This window comes from Equus przewalskii, chromosome 6, assembly GCF_037783145.1.
Source record: "Equus przewalskii isolate Varuska chromosome 6, EquPr2, whole genome shotgun sequence".
In the NCBI taxonomy this organism is placed as follows: domain Eukaryota; kingdom Metazoa; phylum Chordata; class Mammalia; order Perissodactyla; family Equidae; genus Equus; species Equus przewalskii.
The window spans coordinates 74,809,850-74,832,984 of record NC_091836.1 but is presented as its reverse complement, the minus strand read 5'-3'; the positions used below and the strand labels follow the sequence as shown (position 1 = coordinate 74,832,984).

The 23,135-nt window shown below is 40.1% G+C and overlaps 1 protein-coding gene, 1 long non-coding RNA gene and 1 pseudogene across 8 annotated transcripts in view; 1 reads left to right on the top strand and 2 right to left on the bottom strand.

Moving 5' to 3' along the window:
* The window catches only part of LOC103553684 (E3 ubiquitin-protein ligase TRIM22-like), a 24,182-nt gene extending 6,874 nt beyond the window's left edge, over positions 1-17,308 (bottom strand). The window contains exons 1-6 of one of the 7 annotated variants that reach the window (XM_070624256.1): positions 17,182-17,308; positions 12,817-12,917; positions 4,292-4,438; positions 3,170-3,650; positions 2,472-2,567; positions 1,591-1,821 (exon numbers count right to left, since the gene is read on the bottom strand). In XM_070624256.1, coding sequence (XP_070480357.1) covers positions 1,591-1,821; positions 2,472-2,567; positions 3,170-3,592 — 750 coding nt within the window. In that variant the 5' untranslated portion in view covers positions 3,593-3,650; positions 4,292-4,438; positions 12,817-12,917; positions 17,182-17,308. Of the gene's footprint in view, positions 1-1,590; positions 1,822-2,471; positions 2,568-3,169; positions 3,651-4,291; positions 4,439-8,108; positions 8,257-8,575; positions 8,682-12,816; positions 12,918-14,752; positions 14,892-17,181 lie in introns of those variants that run through there. The other 6 variants (XM_070624254.1, XM_070624255.1, XM_070624257.1 and 3 more) reach the window with 6 other exon arrangements.
* On the bottom strand, positions 11,627-12,420 carry LOC139083970 (E3 ubiquitin-protein ligase TRIM22-like; annotated as a pseudogene).
* LOC139083974 (uncharacterized) lies at positions 17,296-23,135 on the top strand. The gene is made up of 3 exons (XR_011541189.1): positions 17,296-17,427; positions 22,234-22,336; positions 23,007-23,135. It is a non-coding gene; the product is annotated as an uncharacterized lncRNA (long non-coding RNA).

The window sequence follows — 23,135 nt, the reverse complement described above, 5'->3', positions numbered from 1 at the left end:
AGTCTCAACCAACTTACTGGAATTGACATCTTTCAAACTATTTCACGCAATGAAGGCAGAATATACATTCTCTCAAATTCACATAGAAAAAATTCTACATACAATATTTTAAGTCATAAAAAAGCTCTATATGGGCTGGCCCAGTGGCATAGTGGTTAAGTTCACGTGCTCTGCTTCAGCAGTCCTGGGGTTCACAAGTTTGGATTCCGGGCATGAACCTACAGACAACTCATCAAGCCATGCTGTAGTGGCGTTCCACATACAAACAACAGAGGAATATTGGCACAGATGCTAGCTCAAAGCCAATCTTCCTCACTAACAACAACAATAAAATAGTTCAATATATTTAAAAGATTGAAGTAATAAAATATATGTTCTCTGATTTCTGAGGAATTAAATTTGAAATCCACAGTAGAAGAAAAATTAAGAAATCACTAAATATTTTCTAAACAAAACACTTTCAAGCGTCCCAAGGGTTAACAGAAAAACAACAAAGTTGAACTGAGTGAAAATAAAAACTAAATAATCAAAATGTATAAAATACAACTAGAGCACTGCGTTTATAGTTAAACACTATATCAAAAAAGACAGTTTCAAATCACTGATCTAAGATCCACTTTAAAAAAAAACAGAAAAGGAACAGCAAACTAAACCCAACACACACACACAGGCATACCTTCATATATACACACAAACACACAATGAAGAGATTAAAGATGGGAGCAGAAATAAATGCTATCTAAAGGTTAAAAAAATAGATAAAAAATCATGAAATAATAAAGTTTGTTCTTGAAAAACATCAACAAAATTGAGCAAACATTACTAAACTCACCACAAAAATAAAAGTGAAAAACAAATCACCAAAATCAGGAATAAAAGAGGGAACATTATGGTGAGTGCTGTTGAAATCAGAAGGTTTATAAAGGATTATTATGATTAACTATATTAATACAAAGCAGACAACTTAGACAGAATGGAAAAAGTCTTACAGAGATATGAGTTACCAAAACCTGACTCAAGAACTGTAAAAAATCTAAATAAACTTAATGTATAGAAAAATCATATTTTACAGCTTTCCAAAAAGACAAGCCCAAGGGAGATAGCTTACCTGGTGACTTCTATTGAATATTTAAAGATAAATAAGGTCCGTTCTTCACAATTTTTTTCAAAAAATAAAGAAAAAGTGGGAGAAACTCAACTCATTCTATGAGAGAAAAAACAAAACTCCTGGAATCCGAAGTGCATTTGTTCATCTGCAACTAAGCTGGCTCATAAAGAGGCACCTAAAAAATGCCTCATATAGACCACAGATAATAGGGGCCTATGGAATATCACTGGAAAAGAAGTATCTTCTTTCAAATGAAAAATGTTTGCACTGCACCTGATAAATTAATAAAAATTATGTTTTTCCCTGTTATTCAAGCATTCAATTACTCCTATAACTTCTAAAATACAAACAGGGAAGGGATACTGAAGGGCCCAAGGAACCTTCATGACATCACCAGAAAGAACACAACAATAGAGAGGAGAAGGAAACTAGGCTTCATTCTTCCCAGATGTCAGAGGCCAGGGCTTCTTCCCAATTCTTACCTGCAGCATCTCCAGTGTTGACCCCTGCAACCGACGTTCCACATCTGAGATGAGAGTTGTCATCAACTGCCTCTGCTCCACCAGCTCCTTCTCAGACTTAGCCAGGTTCTGTAGAATAGTTCCCTCCTCACTCGTCAGCTTTTGCAGCTCCTTCTTCTCCTCAGAGTCCAGGATGCCTCTCATTTGGTTAAACTCAGCCTGGACACTTTGTCTCTCGTTTTGTATTTGATTCTTCAGAAATGAGAAAGAGAGAAATATACTCAGGCTCTTAGGTAAAGATTGGGAGCCAAAAAAAGAAATATTTTCTTTGGGAAATTTTCACAAGGAAGTGACTTAGAAGCAGGGGAGCAATGCTCGAAGAAGCTGATTTTCCTAATATTTTTTCTTCAGCATATTCCAAAATAATGCTCACAAATCTGCGTTATTGAGGTCAACTCTGAGCCAAAGTGGATACCTGGGTGTGGCTGAGTTTTCACACAGCTGTCCAGGAAAGTCAAACCTCCTTGCATTACTCCTGACTCCCACCCCTAGACTCTGCCCAAAGTTGAACACTGAGGACAGAACCAAGAGCCATTGCCAAAAGTCATCCCCCAGAAGAGTCAAAGGCTCAAAACCATGACAGGAAAGAAACAGAATTCACTCGCCATCCTGATTGGAGAGTCCATCTAAGTAAATACCTCCCTCCTGGTATCCATGTCCATTAGGGACATGTTCACTTTTCAACCCCCAACCCTGTCACAGAAAGGATAAAGAGGACTAATCAAATGAATTTTGGACATATCATCTGTCAGGAAACAAAGTGGAAGGGAGTGTCTTGGGAGTGACACCCAAGGTCCTGCCCAGATTTCACTCTAACTCCCTCAGGAAGTGTCTCCTCTTACCTTCCAGGAAGTTCTCTTTTCTCTGATGTCAGCTTCCAACTCCTCAGCTTCCCGCTGCGCCGCCCTTAGCCTCTGCAGAGTTTCCTGAAGCTTCTTCTGTAAGAGAGGAACCAAAGCAGAGTCAAGCACTGGGCTTTCTCAGCATAAAATCATAGGATAAATGGGGAAGAAATCAGGCTGTTCCCCAGAGAGACTAGAGTTTACAGGAACTGTGAGAACAGCTGTTTAGAATCTATGACTTGGAAGAAAACCTGAGGTGGTGAATGTGTTCTTTAAGACTCAGGTGGTGGAAGTCAGCATTCCCTTTCCAAGAGAAGATTGATTCTCTTTGTCCTAGAAGAAGAAACTTGACCCTAAGGGAAGGAAAGAACTTATATCTCAATCCACCCAGTTCCTCTGTTAACCGTCCTATCAAAGGGATAATGAGAGCTATTATTGGGCACCGAATCTCCACCTACTAGCACAAGGTACAAATATATCTACTTCTGGTTAAGAGTCTGTATTGTAGGCTTATCCTTTTGTAATTGGAAGGAATGCACAGAAATGGCTTTCAGGCCTCAGAAGGTGAGTTTAGGAAGAAAAGACATCACAGGCCTCAGGGCTATAGTGACAAGGTCATTAAAGTGGAATACAAAGTGTGGAGATTTCTCATGAAGTATCACTCTCTGCCCTCTCTTTTCTCCATTCTGGTCTCTTACCTGATATTCCTGGGCAACCTCGTCCATGAGAAATGTTTGGTGACGACGGTGCTCCTGAGACCGCTCACAAAGCCAGCAAATGACCTTCCCATCCTTCTTACAGAAGAGCCGGAGTTTCTCTTCATGGTGCACACAGAGATCTCTCTTCTGCCCCTCTTCTGGGCTCAACTTGACCTCCTTGAGCCTCTCCACTATGTTGGCCACATGCCGATTAGGCCGCATGTTAACAGGTTGGTAAGTGATTCTGCACACGGGGCAGCTGCCCTCTCCTCCTTGGTCGATCTTGGACTCTTTGTTCTTTGCAGTGATGCAGGCTTGGCAGAAGCTGTGGCCACATTCTAGGCTCAGGGGTTCTGTCAGGAGCTCCAGGCAGATGGGGCAGGTCACCTCCTCCTTTATGTTCACCAGGATTCCTGAAGCCATCACAGATGCTCCCCTGTCCTATTTGACTGACTTCTGAGGCTCCTCTACTCACAGATCTCTGCATGATTGGGAATGTGGAAAGGGACAAAAATACAAAGTTAAGAATAAAATGATACCAGCTGTATAGAAACCAAGGACAAGCCAAGACCAAAATATTGAAGGACAAAAAGAAAAGGTAGAGAAACAAAGAAGCTTGTTGACCTGGTAAAAAGGACTTTTTATAGTAATTTCAAACACTTTACTCCTATTCAAACCATAGGAGAAATTCCCTCCTTATCTGTGCAATGATTGGTATTTTCCTTTACTTTCACTGAATGAAAGGATGATCTGAAGACTTTTCTACCAAGATCCTTGTGTGACACACCATCTATCCCGCTTGTTCTTTCCCAGGCCAAAAGCACATCCTCAACGGTAAGAGCCCCAAACCACTTATGCCTCTGGGGTTTCACACTTGCTGTCTTCTCTCAGCATGGAATGCTGCCCCTGATATCAGTATGACTCTCACTTATCCTTAAGTGAACTCTCTCTAGACCTGTTCTCATATCTGAAAAACTTGCTCTAACTTATTTATAATGTAACCATTGCCATCACTTGCTATACATTTGTGATTTTTCATATAATCATATGACAATGTATATGTGTACATGAGAAGATCAAACCCTTTATCAGATGTGTAAATAGAGATAATGAGTGACTCACAAAGGTTACTTATCTTCAATTCACAGAGTTGGAATGAACCTAATCTTTGGGGTCCTACTTCAGAGGTCTGGCTCCTCCTACTCCACAGAGTTTTTCAAACTCGAACAAAGGAAACTTCACGGATTCAATTAAAACCCAGAATGGGGCCTGTGGAAGTGAAGAAATGCAGACTAGTTTGGAGTTTCTGGGGAGCCTTGTGTTTATAAATGGAGAGATTTTCAACTTGACCTGGAAATATGCCAAGGACATTGATAAGAACCTAAATGTGTGTGTGGATGTGGATAGTAGAGAGGGAGATGGTATGGATATCCTCAAAGGGTCACACATGTTGTACCTGCAACAATAAAAACACAGGTGAAATGAATTTGAATCTTCAGAAAGAAGGCTCAAAATCTTTGTCAACATAAATCAACAAATTATCATTGATGATGAATTATGTTAGCATATTTAGCTCTGCACTTGGGGTGTGAAATGTTAGATCGATCCAAAGTGGAAGTGAGGAGATCAGTTAGCAGGCATGCACATTGAGGGACAAGGTGATGAAGGGAATGAAGAGTACCAAATGAGTGAGAGACAAGATAAGGTAGAAGGATAGGACTGCGACTTATTTGGATATGTGGGAACAAAGGGTTTCCATCAGGTTCAAGTTCTTTCTTCTTATAAAGATGATATTGGCTTACACTTCTCCTAGTAAGTTTTTTTTATTTCTTTCTTTCTAGGAAACCTACTGGGTTACAATAAAGTGGAAGTTCAGCTGCCTTGATGGTATAAATGGCTCAGTGTATAAAGTGATTTGTGCTGGGAAGACCTTAAGTATATGGCCCGATGTATAAAATAATTTCTACTAGGAAGACTTTATATAGACCTTAAAAGCCAGTGGTAAGCACAGACTTCATTTTTCACAAGTGAATGTGACTCTTATAATCAAATATGTCTCTTTTAGGGCTCTGGAAGCTATGCTCATGGGCTGTCACAAGGTAATCAGTGCTTTGTAGTCCTAGGCTTATCTAACCTAGTTTTACAGACATTCACCTAGTTTGGCTTCTTATAAAGCTGAGATGACAGAGATAAAGCACTTCCTGTACCACTCTAATATCCATCACTGAGAACTCACCAGAGGCAGCCATGTAGGCATGCTGTGACTGCTGTCCGGTATCCCCCAGGTAATCTATGTGAACCTGGCAATTTATGTATTATTAGGTCACATAGATGGAAATGGTCATCCAGATTGCAAACTGCTGCTGCTAATCAGTCAGAGGGGGGATCACAGAATGGCAGCACTGTTATGCTTATTCTCTGCCCTGCGCTCAATATGGCCCTGTGGCCACCGTCTAGGATTAGGAATTCTGTCAGGAGCTCCAGGCAAATGGAGCTATGAGGCAATAAACAATGAAGAGGAGATCTCAGTAGATATTAACATCTTGATAGTTTCCAAAGTTTGACGGTAAAAGAAAACTCTCCTGCATGAGACAACCAATAAATTTTCCCTTTGCTATGCACAAGGGAGGGAAAAGCTATAAAGGCTGCATGGAGACAAAGTTAGACATTCTGAACGTATCTACTTGTGCAACACACATCATACATGAAGGGAACCTGATAAAGAATGAGGCTGAAGGTGAAGTAGAAGTATAATACAGCTAATAGTACAGATACTGAAAATAGTTCAAAGGTCTTATGCGGTTAGACCCTGGCTGCAGAGACCATGGCTTAGATCAGAATTTGATGAATAGCAAGATCAGAGATAGTTATCACACCAGGGGTAGATATTACATGATAATGCCTACACCTGTTTATGACTCAAGCTGTGTTGCAAACATGGGGGGCAGGCCTAAAATTATTTCTCATCCTGTTCAAGATCTAACCAATGCATCAAGAGCCTATAGTGCAGGAAGGAGCAGAGCATGCTCTCCACAGTGGGATTAGAAAATTATTTTCATAATGGGCTACAAGGAGCTAACGTCAAGGCAGCTGCCACAATGGACACAGAAGGGCAATGTGCAGAGGAGCTAGAGTCCTCTCCCTTGGAAGATGACCCCACCTCTACCTAAGCAGTGTCCCAAGGGCTCAACAGCAATCAGGGAGATAGATATGGGAACATGAGTGGTGTCTGACTGATAGAACTCCCAGGTCGGTTGGCTGATATAGGTGTCAGGTGATTGTACCTTACACATCAGTCTTCTGACATCTGAGCTCATTAGAATACAAACTCAAAATGTTCCACAGACGCCAGCTAAGAACAAGTGAAAAAAGACATTAACTATGTAAAATTCCAAACAATAAGGATATGGACAGAATTTCCTTGTTTTGTCACTGAAACTAAAAACTGTTTCTGTAACCATGATGAAACTGCAAATTACTGATGTTAAATGGAAAGAGTCACTTTTCCTAAATGAAATGTAAAGATAAAACTGCTATGTTTTATTTGCCAAGTAGTCATCTAATACTGGTCAATATAAACTTCTTGTAATCCCAACAAATTAAACATTGGAGCAGAAAAGTAACAAATCAATCCTAAATTCCCATGATAACTGGCATGACAAAGGTGTACTGTACAAGATCAGAAGACAGTTGCCTGACACTGACTTATGGCTGATGCGGGGCCAAGAATGTGCAGAAGAGGTGACAATCTCCAAAGTCAACTTGGATAAATTAAGATTGGGTCACATGATGGGAAGTCAGAGGGAGAAAAGGGATTTGACTGGTGTCCTCCGTATGCCTGAGAAAGATGGGTGTAGATGTATCTTCTTCAGGAGGTGAAAGTGAACACAGAGACTTCCACACTCTAACTTCCTTCCCTCATGGGTCTCAGGATCTTGTTGTCATACTACTTCTTCTGACATCTTCTTATATCATTAACATCAATCAAGTAACTCCTTTTGTTTATTAAAGTTGGAAAAGATACTACTTCTGGACATTTTACCTACATTTTCCTCTTGCTCCTGATCTCTCATCTGAGTTTTGTTTCTTTGTGACACATGTGGCTCATGGAGAAGGTGAGCAAGGTTAGTGATTTTTAAAGGAACTGCACCAATTTCCTGTGTCTGGACAAGTGAATCCATGCCAGGTGTCACTCTGTCATGGTTCCTACGCACAGACAGGCCTAGCTGAGAATTTATCTATAGAGTCATGCAGAAATACTAGATTGCTCCACTGATAGACATTAAACTGCTAGGATGCAAAGATCCCTCTGCCTGCTCCTGTTGTTGGGGGAAGGGACTTTCTGCTTCTGGTAAAGCCAGGAGTCTGCCTCTCCTTAGCAAGGTACAATTCAAAACTATAGAACAGGGAGGAGACAGAGATAAATTCAGCTTGGAGAAATAACAGTCTCTCCATGAAACAAAGAAAGTTTTTCACTTTTACAAATTCCCCTTCTTCCTTTTTTTTGTTTTTGGTGAGGAAGATAGGCCCTGAGCCAACATCTGTTGCCAACCCTCCTCTTTTTGCTTGAGGAAGAGTGTCACTGAGCTAACATCTGTGCCAATCTTCCTCTACTTTATGTGGGATGCCACCACAGCGTGGCTTGAGGAGCTGTGCTAGGTCCACACCCAGGATCCCAAACTGCAAACGCCAGGCTGATAAAGTGGAGTGGGTGAACTTACCCACTATGTAACTGGGCGGGCCCCAAATTTCCCTTCTTTTAAGGGCACATTTATCCCAGACTGTACTTCAGTCAGCACTTTCAGCAGGAAGCCTGTGACCTGGATCTTCATCCTGCTTCAGAACAGCTCCCTGTACGTAAATTAAACTCACCCAAGCAAATTTAGATTTTTACTCTGAACTCACCCCAACTCTGCCTTCTACAAACTACTCAACAAACCTTCAGACACCAATGGAGAAGTTCTGATTCCTCGGAGGTGAGTGAAGGCAGGCCACCGGCAGACACGGTCAGGATTCACTCGGCAAACCAGGGTCCTGATCTTCAGGAAGAGAGCCCAAGGAGCCAAGCGAAAATGAAAGTTAAATTCTTAGCAGAGTGCACTTAAAAGGAGAAGAGAAGCTATGGACCAATGAGAGGCCTCCATACAGGGCCCTTGGGAAATGACGAGGTTTGTGCCTGAGCCAAATGAGTCCATGAGTGCTTTCTCATTCCTCTCTCAGTTCTAGTCCGCGAAGCTCTTCAAGGTAATTCTATCTTTGGAGCACTAGGCTTACTTAGGCAATCGAATTTCACACACACACACCTGCTCTTACAAATGAGCTGTCATGAGAGGGGAATACACTACCTCCTTTGCTACAGAGCAGACAATTATTGGCGAAGTAGCCCATTATTTCTATTTCTCTTACCTTTAAGTAAGTTGGTAAAGAGTTGGAAATAAAAATGCCAAAAGACACGGGGACACCAGCCTGTACTTCAGGAACACTCGGTGCTGCAGCATCTGCCCTGCTGTCCCACTGCAGGATAACAGGCTTTCCTTCATTCCTGAGGACTGCTGTAGCCTTTCAGCTCACTTGAAAGAGTGTGGCTGACCAGGAAAGGGAAACATTGACCTTGACCATTGCTGACAGAGCCCATGACCAAAGTTCTGACCCTTCCTCTATCACTGTAGTAATAATGGGAATCAGCAACCTGAGAATGAAGATTGATCTTGGTAAATACAGAAAAGGTTCTCCATTGATAGAAAATTACTGTGGAAGTAGAAAAGAATATCAAATCAACTTGTACCTAGTATAGTCATTTAGATTAAAGAGGCTGTTCCAGTAATTAAGATAAAAACAGGCTAAGTAACTTTGAAAATGATAAAACCTTTTCTAGTGAAGAAAAGTTTATTATGTGCACAAAACAGTATTGTTAACTAAAGTCATGTACCATATAACAACGTTTCAGTCAATGATTAACCAAACATATGATGGTGGTCCCATAAGATTACTACCATAGAGCCTAGGTGTGTAGTAGGTTACTATCTAGGTTTGTGTAAGTGCACTGTATATTCACACAATGACAAAAGCATCTAATGATGTATTTTTAGAAATTATGCCTGGCCTGAAGCTATGGACAACCGTATAGGCAGAATGTTGTAGAGTAGATCCCTAAGACTTATTTATCTTGCTAACTGAAACTTTAAATCTATTGAACAGCAAACTGATAAAAACTTATGTTAATCTCGTGTTAAATGTCCTTACCACAATTAAAAAAATACAGTTTGACTGATAGCAGACTATTATATAGCAAAGTGAAAAAGAATCTTTACAGAAAAAAATTAGAATTATGTACTCAGATAATTATCTGTAAGTTCAAATAGAGATATTTGAAGATTAAAACAAATATTTATTATGCAAAAATATGAAATTAAGAAATAATCTGTGATTCTTTAATCAGGCTAGTCTGTTTCAAAGCTCAGCAAAGGTAGTAATGTATAAAGAGGTTTAATTTCTTCTTAACATTAATTATTGCAATTCACAGAAAAAGTTTAATCAACACTAATCTGGATCAGTGCTTATGTGCTAGGAATGAGGAGGCTACTACAAACATTCTATTTCCTGTCATCTGAGATTTTCCTATGATGCCCCCAGCAACTTCTGCAGATCTGGATCCCCTGCATTCTTCCTCCTACCCTACATCATAGGGAATCTGGTTTCTATATTTCTTTGGGGGAGTATACTACAGCAAGGGCACGTGTACTTGAGGAACCCAGATCTAGTTCTAATCCTGCCTTGTCCACTCTTTAACTGTGGGACCATGGGAAATATCTCATAAGTTTATCTATTCTTTCAACTACCTGATAGGAATCCCTTCTTCACTTGACAATTATGAGGTTAACTGTGATAATGATATCCTATGTGTATATATATATATATATATATATTTATATAGACAATCATATATATATACTTATGTATGTGTGTGTGCATGAGTGTGTATACCATTCCCAGACCAAGTATTTTCTATTTTATTCCACTGGGTCAGGTTATTACACTTCTATATCTTGATGTGGGTGCTGGGCAGCAGGCTTCCCTAGTTTATAACGCATATCCTCTAAGAAAATGTGTAGCTTTGCTATCCTGGGTAAGTCTATCCCTCATGCTCATTTGAAGCTGGTTAAAAAAGAGAAGAAAAGTGCATAAGATTTTCTACATGGTGTATACTCATGTGTTGTACCACAGGGAAACAGACTAAACATCAGAAGCCTGTCCCTTATAAAAGTAGCTGTCCCTAGATATGGCTCCTTCTGCTGGACAGATTTTGGGAAGCCCCTGATCTAGCAGTTTTCAGACCTGTTTCCAATGAAATGCCTTAAAAACCATCCCAGCCTTGGTGTAAAAAGTTCTATAGCAGAAGACTGGAACTGGAGTGGTCTTGACCGTGGAGTACAGAAACTTGAGAAATGAGACTTCAGTAGTATCAACTATGGTTCCTCTGAAGGACACAAGTCTGTGGCAGGGGATATTGACACAGCGTGTACTTTTCAGTAATCATCAGAGAAAGTATTTATTATACCGTGCAGGACACTTAAATAGCTTCCTTACATTGAGAGGCACTGAGTTTTACACAAGGATCTAAGAGTTAAATATAGTTATGAATCCCAATTTGTATTTTAGGAAAAAGGAACCCTGAATTTATTCATCATTATACATCTTGTAAAACAAGAGACAGGATAATCTTCACTCTGCATACTTATATTGTTTACATTTTCCTTTCCTTGACTCCCTGATGAATCCCATGTATCCTGGGCACCTTATGGACATACAGTCAAAGACTCCTTAGTTGGTGATGATGGGTGGAGGGTGTTTATGGACTGTTGCAGATAACAAGGATGGAGGCAGACAGGCTTTGCCATGTCTCTTCAGATCAGTGATAAAGGGAAATATGGAGAAATGGCAGAGCCAACATATTATATCAATACTGTACCATCTTAAGGGAGTAGACATCTTTCTTTGAGACTATACAAAAGGATAAATGGTAAATAAGCATCTCTCCTAACTCAAAACAGACACTCTTACATCCCAAGGATGTGTAAAAGTTCTCTAGTAAAGAACGGAGACACGAAAGAAGATATGGTGGAAATTGTGGAGCTGAGTTCAGGTGTAGAGATGAAACCCGGGGCAAGGGGCACTACAAGAAGCAAATGAGAGAAGATGAAGTTTCAGAAGCTGTGTTTGAACCAAGTGACAGGAGCTGGAAAGTTCCAAGTATTGAAATAATAGATAAGCAATCTGATAAAAGTGACATTTAGAGGACTAGATGAGTGACCCATGGTTTGTGACATGGAAAAATTAAACAATGTCTAGGGAACCGGCCTGGTGGCATAGTGCTTGTGTTGGCATTCTCCACTTCTGTGGTGCGAGGTTCACTGACTCGGATCTGGGGTGCAGATCTGTGCATTCCTTGTTAGGCCATGCTGTGGCATGCATCTTACATGTAAGGTGGAAGCAGATGAAAACAGATGTTGGCTCAGGGCCAATCTTCCTCATTAAAGAGGAAGATTGCTGGCAGATGTTAGCTCAGGGCAAATCTTCCTCAAAACAAAAAAAAAATCATGAGACAATTTCTGCTTCATAGTCTGGGAAAACCCTAACCTGATGGGGAAGAACAGCTATGGAACTAGTCAAGACCTTGAGGTCTGAGGTGGAAGAGTCCACAAAGGCATTGTACCCAAATTAAATCTGTAACCCTATAACCCAGTAGCCATATAGAGTCTGTATCTGGATTAAACATTTGTCTAATTTACATTTGGGTCAAAACCAAACCGAGAGATCTAATATCTACTGAGGTTTCTTGCTTTATGGTATACCCTCACGACGCAGGCAATCTTCCTAGACACATCTGCTTTCCAGCAATATTTCCCCGAGGAGAAACACTAGCAGTCCAAGATGTCAAATGCAGAAATATCACATGGATATATATTCCTCAATGTAAAAGTGTGCACAACTCTGACTTGTCTGATCCACAGATAGGACAATACTTCAAAGAGCATTGACTGGATTTAGCATCACATTGGCTGCAGGAAAAATTACAGGGTCAGGTGAGGGATGGAAAATGGGTATGTCTTTTGACATTGGGAGGATGACCGCTGGGAGCTGAGTAGGAGGAACTAGTGTTCAGGGGTCAGAGATGAGTAGGACACTTAAGGATTGTTGTATTATGTATGTTTGGAGAAGAATGCATGAAGCTAAGATCATGAGGCCTATTAGTAACCACAACTTCTGAAAAGGGATCGGAACATGGAGATTTGAAGACCTAAATTTATTCTTATCTCAGTAGCATTGGCCCTCTGTCAGCTCTGAAAAGACAAAACTTGCAATGATGCTGTCAGAACCAAAGGAGTAAACACTGATACCTATCCTCTTTCTAGAGGGGGTCCAGGGAAGTGGAGCCCTGTGAGGCTATGAACTTGAAAATGAGAAGACGAAGCAGAAACCTGGACATTCTCTACTACATCTGATCACATCTTCAGCACAGGGTGGCTCTCTTTCTTCTCAGTCCGACTTCTTTTTCACCCGCTTCTAGAAACAACATCCACTCCTCCATATTTCACTCTTACACTACAAGAATCCCACACCCACACCATTCCCCTGGCTCTTATCACCTTTAAGAACTTGCAACATCCCAGTCAGATCTGGAACTCGGAATGCATGCTTCAGTGTCTTGGAAACCATTTTTGGCTCTTTCAAGGTTCAGGTCTCACTCCTGGAGAGGACAAAAACATCGATCATTGCACACTTCCAAACTTCTATGTCTCCAAGACCACTGCCTCCCTCACCTATCACTTCATTGATGCACTTAAATCCTCTTCATGGAGGATCTTTAAGGGGGAAGAAGGGAGAGCCCTGGCACTGTACCGAGTAGAAATCTACTCTTGTCTACCTTTCCATTCACCCTCTGTGTGATCTTGGGAACATCTTCACCTCAAAGAAACTCCAGGCTATTCCTTCTAAAATGGAAAAGTTAACCCCATACTCTCTACCTTTTAAAAATAGTATAAAATTAGATCAAATAATGGTACCTTTAAAAGGTATCTGATGCCTCTAACTAAAGTATTTGATACATGGAGAAATCACTGCCCTCTCAGTGGCTTGACTAGGGTGAGGCCAGACATGTGAGGTCCCAGGAAGATGGTCAGTAGAGCAGCTTCAGAACCTGGCTATTGGGGAGTTAATGTTATCATGTGTGGGACTCCACTGTTGAAACTCTGAAGGGTCTCCAAAGACTGTTATCCCAGTATGAATGCCCAGAGATTCCCATCTGAGGGCACATTCTCAAAGGACACGTTACATTCATTTGGAAAAGTGGAAGTTATGATGACTCAATTAATAGTGGTCTGAATTTCACATTTTTGGGAAGTCTTTGATACTGCCAGATAGGTAGTCAACTTTTACATAAGAAAACTATTTTTCCTACAAGATGCTAAAGTACGTGAGCAAGAAGAGATTAATATCAGCACCAAGTCAAAATCCGCTAATCCCAGACACTTGAGTCTAATTTTTGGAAATCCAAAAAAAACCCTCCAAAAATCTGATTTTTTCTATTCTCAGGAAGAAAAGTGAATATAAAGGAGCTATCCTTGTGAATAATTTGGGGCCCTGGGATAGAAAGAGGACAGGTTGTTCCCTGTGATAAGACATGTACCTAAGAAATATGGAAACAAGAGCTGAGGCAGAGACTGAGGTTTGGCTAAGACGAGTGAAGTTACGGAGTTCTGATACAGCAGCATTTCATTTCTTATGCTTCTATTGACCCTAATTCTGTGACTCTGAGCTCCCACCACCCGAATTCCCTACCATTGACAACTCTTGTCTGTGCTCAGCAATTTGAAACAATGTAATACTCAAATTTCCCAGCTCTGTGATTTTTTAAAAAATTCTGATTGATCTCATAACACTCCTGGCTACAATTGTGTCTTCACACAAAACTGACAGTACCCGGTCTCACACACATACCTTCTTATGATGTTAATCACATGCTTGGGAGAAGAAGGAAAAGGTATCAAGTATAGAATTGCTAGATTTACAAAATAAAAATTGATAAATTTTAATTTTGGATACATAACATTTTTTTTTTCAGTATAAGCATGCACCCTGCAATACTTAAGATAGCCTTCTACTAAGAAATGGTGTGTTGTTTATCTGAAATTCAAATTTAAGTACTCATGTCATATATTTTGTGGCAACTCTCTAAGGAGTGATAAGCCCTCCTACCCAACAAAGTTTTACCCACCTTCCTCCTAACACCCCCAGGACCCTTTGATTTGATGTGAATAAATAGATGGTCAGAATATGGGCGTGAAAATATAGACATAAGACCCAGATCAACAATCCTTGAGTATTGCTGAGAGGATGTGTTTAACTGAGGCCAATGGAAGGAGTGTTCATGGATTTTCACAAGGTAATCAGTTCTTTGTAGCAATAGGTTTATCTAATGTATGGTAGTTTTACATGCATTCACCTAGTTTGGCTTCTTATAAAGCTGAAATGACAGGGATAAGTGTTTCCTGTACCACTGTAGATCTATCACTGAGAACTCACCAGAGTCAGCCATGCTGGCATGCTGTGTCTCCTTTCCAGTATTCCCCTGCTAAGCTACATGAACCTGGCAGTTTATGTCTTATTACGTCTTATATTTGGAAATGACCATCCAGATTGCAAACTGCTGCTCGTGGTCAGTCAGACGGGGGATCAAAGAATGGTAGCAGCGTGATGCTTATTCTCTGCCCTGGACTCAATATGGCTTTGTGGTCACAGTCTAGTATGAAGAGTTCTTTCTGGAGCTCCAGGCAAGTGGGGCTATGAGGCAATAAAAACAAAAGGGAGGATTTCAATACATGTTAATGTCTTGGTATTTTCCAAAGTTTGAGGGTAAAAGAAAGATCTCCAGCATGAGATAACAAATAAATTTTACCTTTGCTCTGAGAGGGAGTGAAAAACTATAAAGGCTGCATGGAGATGAATTTAGACCTTCTAAAGATGTTTTGTGCCATGTTCCTCATATATGAGGGAACCTGGTAAAAATGAGGCTGAAGGTGAAGTAGAACTATAATCCAGCTAATCGTACAGATACTGAAAATAGTCCCAAGGTCATATGCAGTTAGCCCCTGGCTGCAGAGACCATGGCCCAGAACAGGTTCTGATGAATAGCAAGATCAGAGGTAGATTTTATACCAGAGGTAGACATTACATGATAATACCTACTTCTCTTTATGAGTCAAGCTGTGACACAAACCGGGGGGTGGGGACTAAAATTATTTCTCATCCTGTTCAAGATCTAACCAATGCATCAAGACTTTCTGATCCAGGTAAGAGCAGGGTATACTTTCTGCCATAGGATTAGAAAATTATTTTGATACTTGGGGTCTAAGGAGCTTATGTCAAAATAGCTGCTGCCAGACTGGACACAGAAGGGCAGGGGCAGAAGAGACAGAGTCCTCTCACAGGGAGAATGACCCCACCTCTACCTAAGCAGTGTCCCAAGGGCTCCACAGCAATCAGGGAGATAGATATGGGAACATGAGTGGTGTCTGCCTCATAGAACTCCCAGGTCAGTTGGCTGACATAGGTGTCAGGTGATTGCACCTCACACACTGGTTTTCTGACATATGAGCTTAAAATGTTCCACAGATGCCAGCTAAGAACAAGTAAAAAGAGACATTAAAGACATTAACCATGTAAAAGTCTAAACAATAAGGATATGGACAGAACTTTCTTAGTTTGTCACTGAAAAGAAAAATGGTTTCTTTAAGCATGATGAATCCACAAATTACTGATGTTAAATGGAAGGAGTCACTTTTCCTAAATAAAATGGGAAGCAAAATTATGCTATGTTTTATTTGCCAGGTAGTCATCTAATACTATTTAATAGAAACTCCTTATAATCGTAGAAAACACTGAAGGAGAAAAGTAAAAACTCAATTCTAAATTCCTGAGATAACTGGCATGACAGAGGCATACTGTAAGAGCTCAGAAGTCAGGTGCCTGACACTAACTTATGGCTGAGCGGAGGGCAAGAATATGTAGCAGAGTAGATAATCTCCAAAGTCAACTTTGATAACGTAAGATTGGGTCACATGAGAGGAAGTCAGAGTGAGAAAAGAGATTTGACTGGTGTCCTGCATATGCCTGAGTAAGGTGGGTACAGCTGTACACTCTATAGCAAGGGAGAGTACATACAGAGGATTCCTTACTCTAACTTCCTTCCCTCATGGGTCTCAAGATCTTGTTAGCATACTTCTTCTTCTGAACCCTGTTTATATCATTAACGTCAATCACGCTACTCATTTTGTTATTAAAGTTAGAAAAGTTACCTCTACTGGACATTCTTCCTACACGCTCCTCTTGCTCCTGATCTCTCATCTGAATTTGGTGTCTTAGTGGCACATATGGCCGATAGAGAAGGATGAGAAAGTTTAGTAATATTTTAAGGAACTTCACCAATTTCCTGTGTCTAGACAAGTGAAGAGGTGCCAGGTGTAACTCGTCATGGTTCCTATGCACAGACAGACCTAAGTGATGAGAATTTATCTACAGAGTCATGCAGAAATACTAGATTGTTCCACTGATAGGCATTAAACCACTAGTATGCAAAGATCCCTTTGCCTGTGCTCCTGTTGTTGGGGGAAGGGACTTTCTACCTCTGGTAAAGCCAGGAGTCTGGCTGTGCTTAGCAAGGGACACTTCCAAAGTCTAGAACGAGGAGGAGACAGAGATAAACTGAGCTTGGAGAAATAACAGTCTCTCCATGAAAGAAACAAAGAATTTCTCTTCTCCAAACCTCCCTTCTTTTAAGAATACCCCTCCCCCAGATTGCACTTCAGTCAGCACTCTCAGCAGGAAACCTGTGAGCTGGGCCTTTTTCCGCCTTCAGAACAGCTTCCTGAACACAAGTTAAACTCACTCAAGCAAATTCAGTTCTTTCCTCTGAAGTCTCACAATCTCCATCCTCTACAAACTAGTCAACTCACCTTCATACACCAACGGAGCAGCCCTGTCTCCTTGGAGATTTGAAGGCAGGCCGGTAGCAGATGTGGTCAGGATTCACCCAAAAAACCAAGGGCCTGATCTTCACAAAGTGATCCAGGGGAGGCAAGTGAAAATGAAAGTTAAATTCTTGAAGGAGGGCAGAAAAGGACAATAGAAACTATGGAACAATTAGAGGCCTCCATATGAAGCCCCTGGGCAGTGACAAGGTTTGCACCTGGGCCAAATGGGTGAGTGGCTATATTCTTATTCCTGTCTCAGTTCTAGTCCTGGAAGCTCTTTCTGGCTCTTCAAGATAATTCGTCCTTTGGAGCACTAGGCTTCCCTAGGCAATGGAATTTCACAAAACCACCTTGTCTTATTTCTTTACAAGTGAGCTGTCATGAGGTGGGAATGAAGAACCTCCTTTACCATGGTGAGTACCAAAATGAAAGCTCACCTGAGGGAGCCATATAGACATGCTCTCTACCTGTCCTGCATCCAGTAGCTAAGCTAAGTGAATCTGGCCAGTTTATATCCCATGAGGTCATGTGAGAGGGAATGGCTATCTAAATCTGAAATTGCCTCAGGTGGTAACTGAGAGGGCTTATCACAGTCAAAGCACAGTGATGCTGACTTTCAGAATGTGGATTCAATATGGCTGGAATGACACTTTTCCTAGACTGGGAAGATGAAACGCTATGAAGTGTCATTTTTTGGCATTGGTATCCAATACTATTTAACATATAACCTCTTTATTATAGCATATGAAAAATAAAGGCAGAGCATAATCATGATGGCTAATTTTCCAAGTCAAATGGACTAGCCATGAGGTCCCCAGATTAAACTGGTTTATTTCTGGGTGTGTCCATTCGGATATTTCCAGAGGAGATAGACATTCAAACCTGTTGACTCAGTAAACTACATTTTCCTCCACATTTTGCGTGGGCATCATCAAATTTGTTGCAGGCCAGAATAGAAAAAAATGGAGGAGCAAAAAAGAATCTGCCCCTTTTCCTTTTCTGCCTGCCTGTCTGAGCTGGGGCTTAGGTCCTCCTCTCCCTTGGATTAGGACTTGCACAACTGGTTGCTCTGCTTATCAAGCCTTCAAAGAGAAACTGATTATACCACCAGTTTTCCTGGTTCTCCAGCTTGATGACAGCAGATTCAGGAAGTTCTCAGCCTCCATAATAATGTGAGCCAATATATACATATATATGTATATGTATATATATATAATATTGGTTCTGTTTCTCTGGAAAACCCAGACTATGTATTACTGTATTTAGTAGTGTAAAATTCTAAAACTCTGTCTTAAGTGGCACAGGTGAACTGTGATAATGATAATGATACTGACACAGATGAACTGTGCTATTTCCAAAGCTCTGTGCCTAAAAATGCCTTGGAATTTTGAAGTGTACTAGGAGGATGTTGTAGAGATTAGAATACCCAAAGTCAACCTTAATCCAGTAAGATGTAGTCAGATAAGGGGAAGTCAGGATAAAAATGAGAGAGCTTTGGCAGGGATCCATCATCTGAGTGAGTCAGTCTGGAGTGAACTGTGCTTTTCAGAGGAAGAGAGAGGGTCAAATCAAGAGACACTCTTACTTTAACCTTTTCTCATTGGTCTCAGGATCTTGTTATCATGTCACTTCTTCTGATGTCTTTTCATATTATTAACACCAATCAAGTATCTCATTTTGTTTCATTAAACATTGCAAAGATATCCCTTAGGGAAATTCTTCCTACATGTTCCTATCACCCCTGATCTCTCAGCTGAGCTCTGTTCCTTGGCAGGAGATATGGCCCACGAGGAAGGAGAGGCAAGGTTAAACATTCACCACTTACCATTCATGTTCATCATTCAACTTATGTCCTAGCCGATAAATTTGGTCTAGAAAAACAAATAAAGGTATAAATAGCAGAAAAGAATAAATAAAACGGTCTCTACTTGCAGACGACATAACAGTTTATGTAGAGTATCAAAATAGATTTAGAGGAAACTTTTAGAATTAGTAAGTAATTTAAGCAGGGTCATAGGACACAAGGAGAAAATTTAAAATCAATTATATTCTGTAATCTGGCAGTGAATAATTGGATAATTAAATTTTAATATCCCTCTTCAACAATGTCCCCAACTAAACTACCCTGAGGAGATAAAGAATGCTTCACTTTCTACCCCTGGGTGATTAGATAAGTCACCTGGTCTGGCAAGGTTCCTGGCACTGGGAGACATGGTGGAGTTGCAAAGGGTATGAAATCAAAAGCAGACCTAAGAATGAACAATATAGAGAAATTAGGAATCCTAATCCATCGATCCTCCATCATCATCCTTGAGAAAATTAGATGAATTTTGGGATCTCCTATCATCGAGTCCAAATCATATTCTCTAATCCAAAAAGGATCACAGGTCCTCAGGGTTTAGAAATGTCTGCTCACCAACTAGTGACTGTTGTAGATACCATTGCCTGCTCATTGTCCACGGATGAACATGCAGGGTGAAGCCTGCTTATCCCCTGAGATTCCCATGAACTCCCCGAAAACTCTTATTTTAAACACCCATTTCCCAAATTCATGGTGTAACACAATCCTAAGTTCCTAGGAATACAATATAGAGTAATTGCCACTTAGAGGACCTGTTCATTAGAGAATCCATGATTGATTCCCTATAAACTTTTTATTTTGAGTCCAGAATACTTTCTCAGGACAGTTGCTGAGAAGAAGCTACTTATAGGCTTCATACTTTTGCGAGGAAATGGCTTCATTTAGGGGCAGGAGATGCTGTTATAAAAAGGGTGTCTTGAAGTTGTCCTTTGTGTTTGCTAATGCAGGTACTTTTCTCCTTAAGTTGTTTCACAACTTGAACTGGTTTCCTCAATGAGTTATGTCCTCAGTCACTGTAGCAACAGGATGACAGGAAAGCAGAAGCTAGAAGGATTATGGATAAGAATCAATTGTCTCCAATGCCCATGGATGAGAGTCTGAGGACTGTGTGTGTGTGTGTGTGTGTGTGTGTGTGTGTGTAGAGAGACAGCATATATCTAACCTGGAATGGATAACTGAAGAATTTCCTGTGAAACAGGGACCAGAGCAGACACGTTTTGGCCAAGGAGCACATTATTTTTACCCCTCTCAGCTCATAAGTTGGTTGGTAAAGAGTTGGAAACAAAAATGCTAAAAGACAGGAGGACACCACCATGCACTGCAGGAACACTCAGTGCTGCAGTGTTTGCCTGACTTTCTCACTGCAGGAGGAGAACAGGCTTTAATTCATTCCTGACGACTGCTGTAGCGTTTCAGTTCACTGGAAAGAGGGAGGCTGGTCAGAAAAAAGAAACCTGGACCCACAGCATTGCTGAGGGAGCCCATGACCAAACTCCTAACCCTTCTTCTATCACCGCAGTCATAATGGGAACCAGCAACCTGAAGAATGGGCAAACAGAGAAAAAGTTTTCAACTGAGAGAGAATTACTGTGGAAATAGAAAAAAATATGTCAGATCAACTTATGTCTAGTATATTCATTTAGATTAAAGAAGTGGCTCTAGTAATTAATATAAAAAACAGTAGAAGTACCTTTGAAGAAGATAAAACTTCCTTTTCTAATGAAGAAATATTTATTATATGCACAACACAGTTTGTTACTACAGTCATGTGCTGCATAACAACGCTTCAGTCAATAATGAACCAAATACATGATGGTGGTCCCATAAGATTAGTTCCATAAAGTCTTAGGTGTTAGTAGGCTACCATCTAGTTTTGTATAAGTACACTGCATGATGTTCACAAAATGATGTAACCACCTGATGATGCATTTTTAGAACGTATCCCTGTCCCTAAGTGATGGATGACTGGATAGGCAGAATGTTGTACAGCAGATCTCTAGAACTTTTTATCTCGCTTAACTGAGACTTGATATCTTTTGAACAGCAACTCCTTAAAAATTTGTTAAAAGGCTAGATTTCATGTTAAGTGTCTTTACCACAATTTAAAAAAGACGGTTTGATTGACAACTTACTATTAAATAGCAAAGTCAAAAAGAATATTTAGAGAAAAAAGTAAAACTGTGTACTCAGATAACTATCTGTAAGTTGAAATAGAGACATTTGGAGATTTAAAAAAATATTTATTATTCAAAAATATGAAACTAAGTAATCATCTGTGATTCTTTAATCAAGTTAGTGTGTTTCGAAGCTAAGCAAGAGTACTAATATTTAAGGCAGATTAAGATTCATTCTTAAAATTAATTATTTCAAATAACAGAGAACTAATCAACACTAATCTTGACCAGTGTTTATGTGCTAGGAAATGAGGGAGCTGTTACAAACATTATAATATTTAATTCCCACAATATGCCCATCAAATAAGTCTTTGCATATTTATTTCTGATGATGAGCTGAATCCTGTAAAGCTCAATTTAATAAGAGCCATTGAGTAGCAACATCACTGGAGAATGAAATTCAAAGTCCAGCTCTTAACTATTATTACTAGATAATGAGCTCAATTCCAGGTTATTAACTGTCCAGTGTTTATCCTCTACATCATGTCACCTGCAAGAGTGCCCTGGTCAGAAAGAAGCCAGCTTGTTTTTAGCCATTACCACGACCTGCTCCTCCTTCATTAACAGCCACATGGATTGAGCATATCAATCTCTGTTTCCTGGCACCCAAGATTTTCCCATGATGCTCCCAGATCCATCTGCAGATCAGCATCCTATAGGTTCTCCCTCCTACCCTACATCTTAGGGAATCTGGTTCCTACTTTTCTTTGTGGGGTATACTGCAGAGGAGGCACATGAGCTGGAGAAACTCAGACCTGGTTCTAATCCCGCCTCCTCTACTCTTCAGCCATGGGACCTTGGGGAATATCTCATAAGTTTTTATATTCTTTCAACTTCATCATAGGAATTCCTTCCTCATATCACATTTTTGAAGATTAATTGTGATAATCATATCCTATGTCTGTATATTTTTATACATAATCGTATATATACCTGAGTGTGTGTATGTGTATGTATACACCATTCCCAGACCAAGTAATTTCTTTTTCATTCCACTAGGGCAAGTTATGACTCTTCTCTATCTTGATGTTGGCTCTGTGTGACAGGCTGCCCAAGTTTATAATGCATATGTTTAAGAAAATGTGTACTTTTGTTATCCTGGGTAAGTCTATTCTTCATCCTGAATTTGCAACTGTTTAAAAAAGAAAAGTTCATAAGATTATATATGTGGAGTATACTCAAGAGTTTTACCACAAGGAAAAGCCCTGAACAGCAAAAACCTGTCCCTTTTAAAGGTAGCTGTCCCTACATATGGTTCCCTCTGATGAATAGATTTTTGGAAACCCCTACTTTTTCAGCCTTCGAAATCATTTCCAATAAAAGGCCTTAATAACAGTCCTAACCTCAGTATAAAATGTCCTATAGAACAAGATTGGAACTGGAGTGGTCTTGACAGCAGATTCTGTGAACTTGAGTAATGAGACCTTAGTAGTATTAATTTTTGTTCCTCTGAAGGATGTATATCAGTTAGAAAGGCCATTGACATGCTTTTACTTTTCAGTAATCATGAGACAAAATATTTATTATATTGTGCAAGACACTTAAATAGCTGCTTTTCGCTGACACTTAGTTTTACATGTGGATCTAAGAGTTAGGCATAGTTTTAAATCCCAATTTGATTTTATGAAAAAGAAACTCTGAATTTATTCATCATTACACATCTTGTAAAAGAAGAGACAGGGTCTGAATTGAAACACTCTGCACATAAAATCTTTACTCTGGGTACATATACTGCTTATGTGTTCCTTTCTTTGACTCTCTGCTGAACCCAGTGTATCTTGTGCAACAAATGGACAATCAAAGACTTTTTATTTGTTGATGTGGAGGGACATTGATTATGGACTGTCCTAGATAATGTGCATGGTGGCAGACAGACTTTTCCATGTCTCTTCAGATCAGCG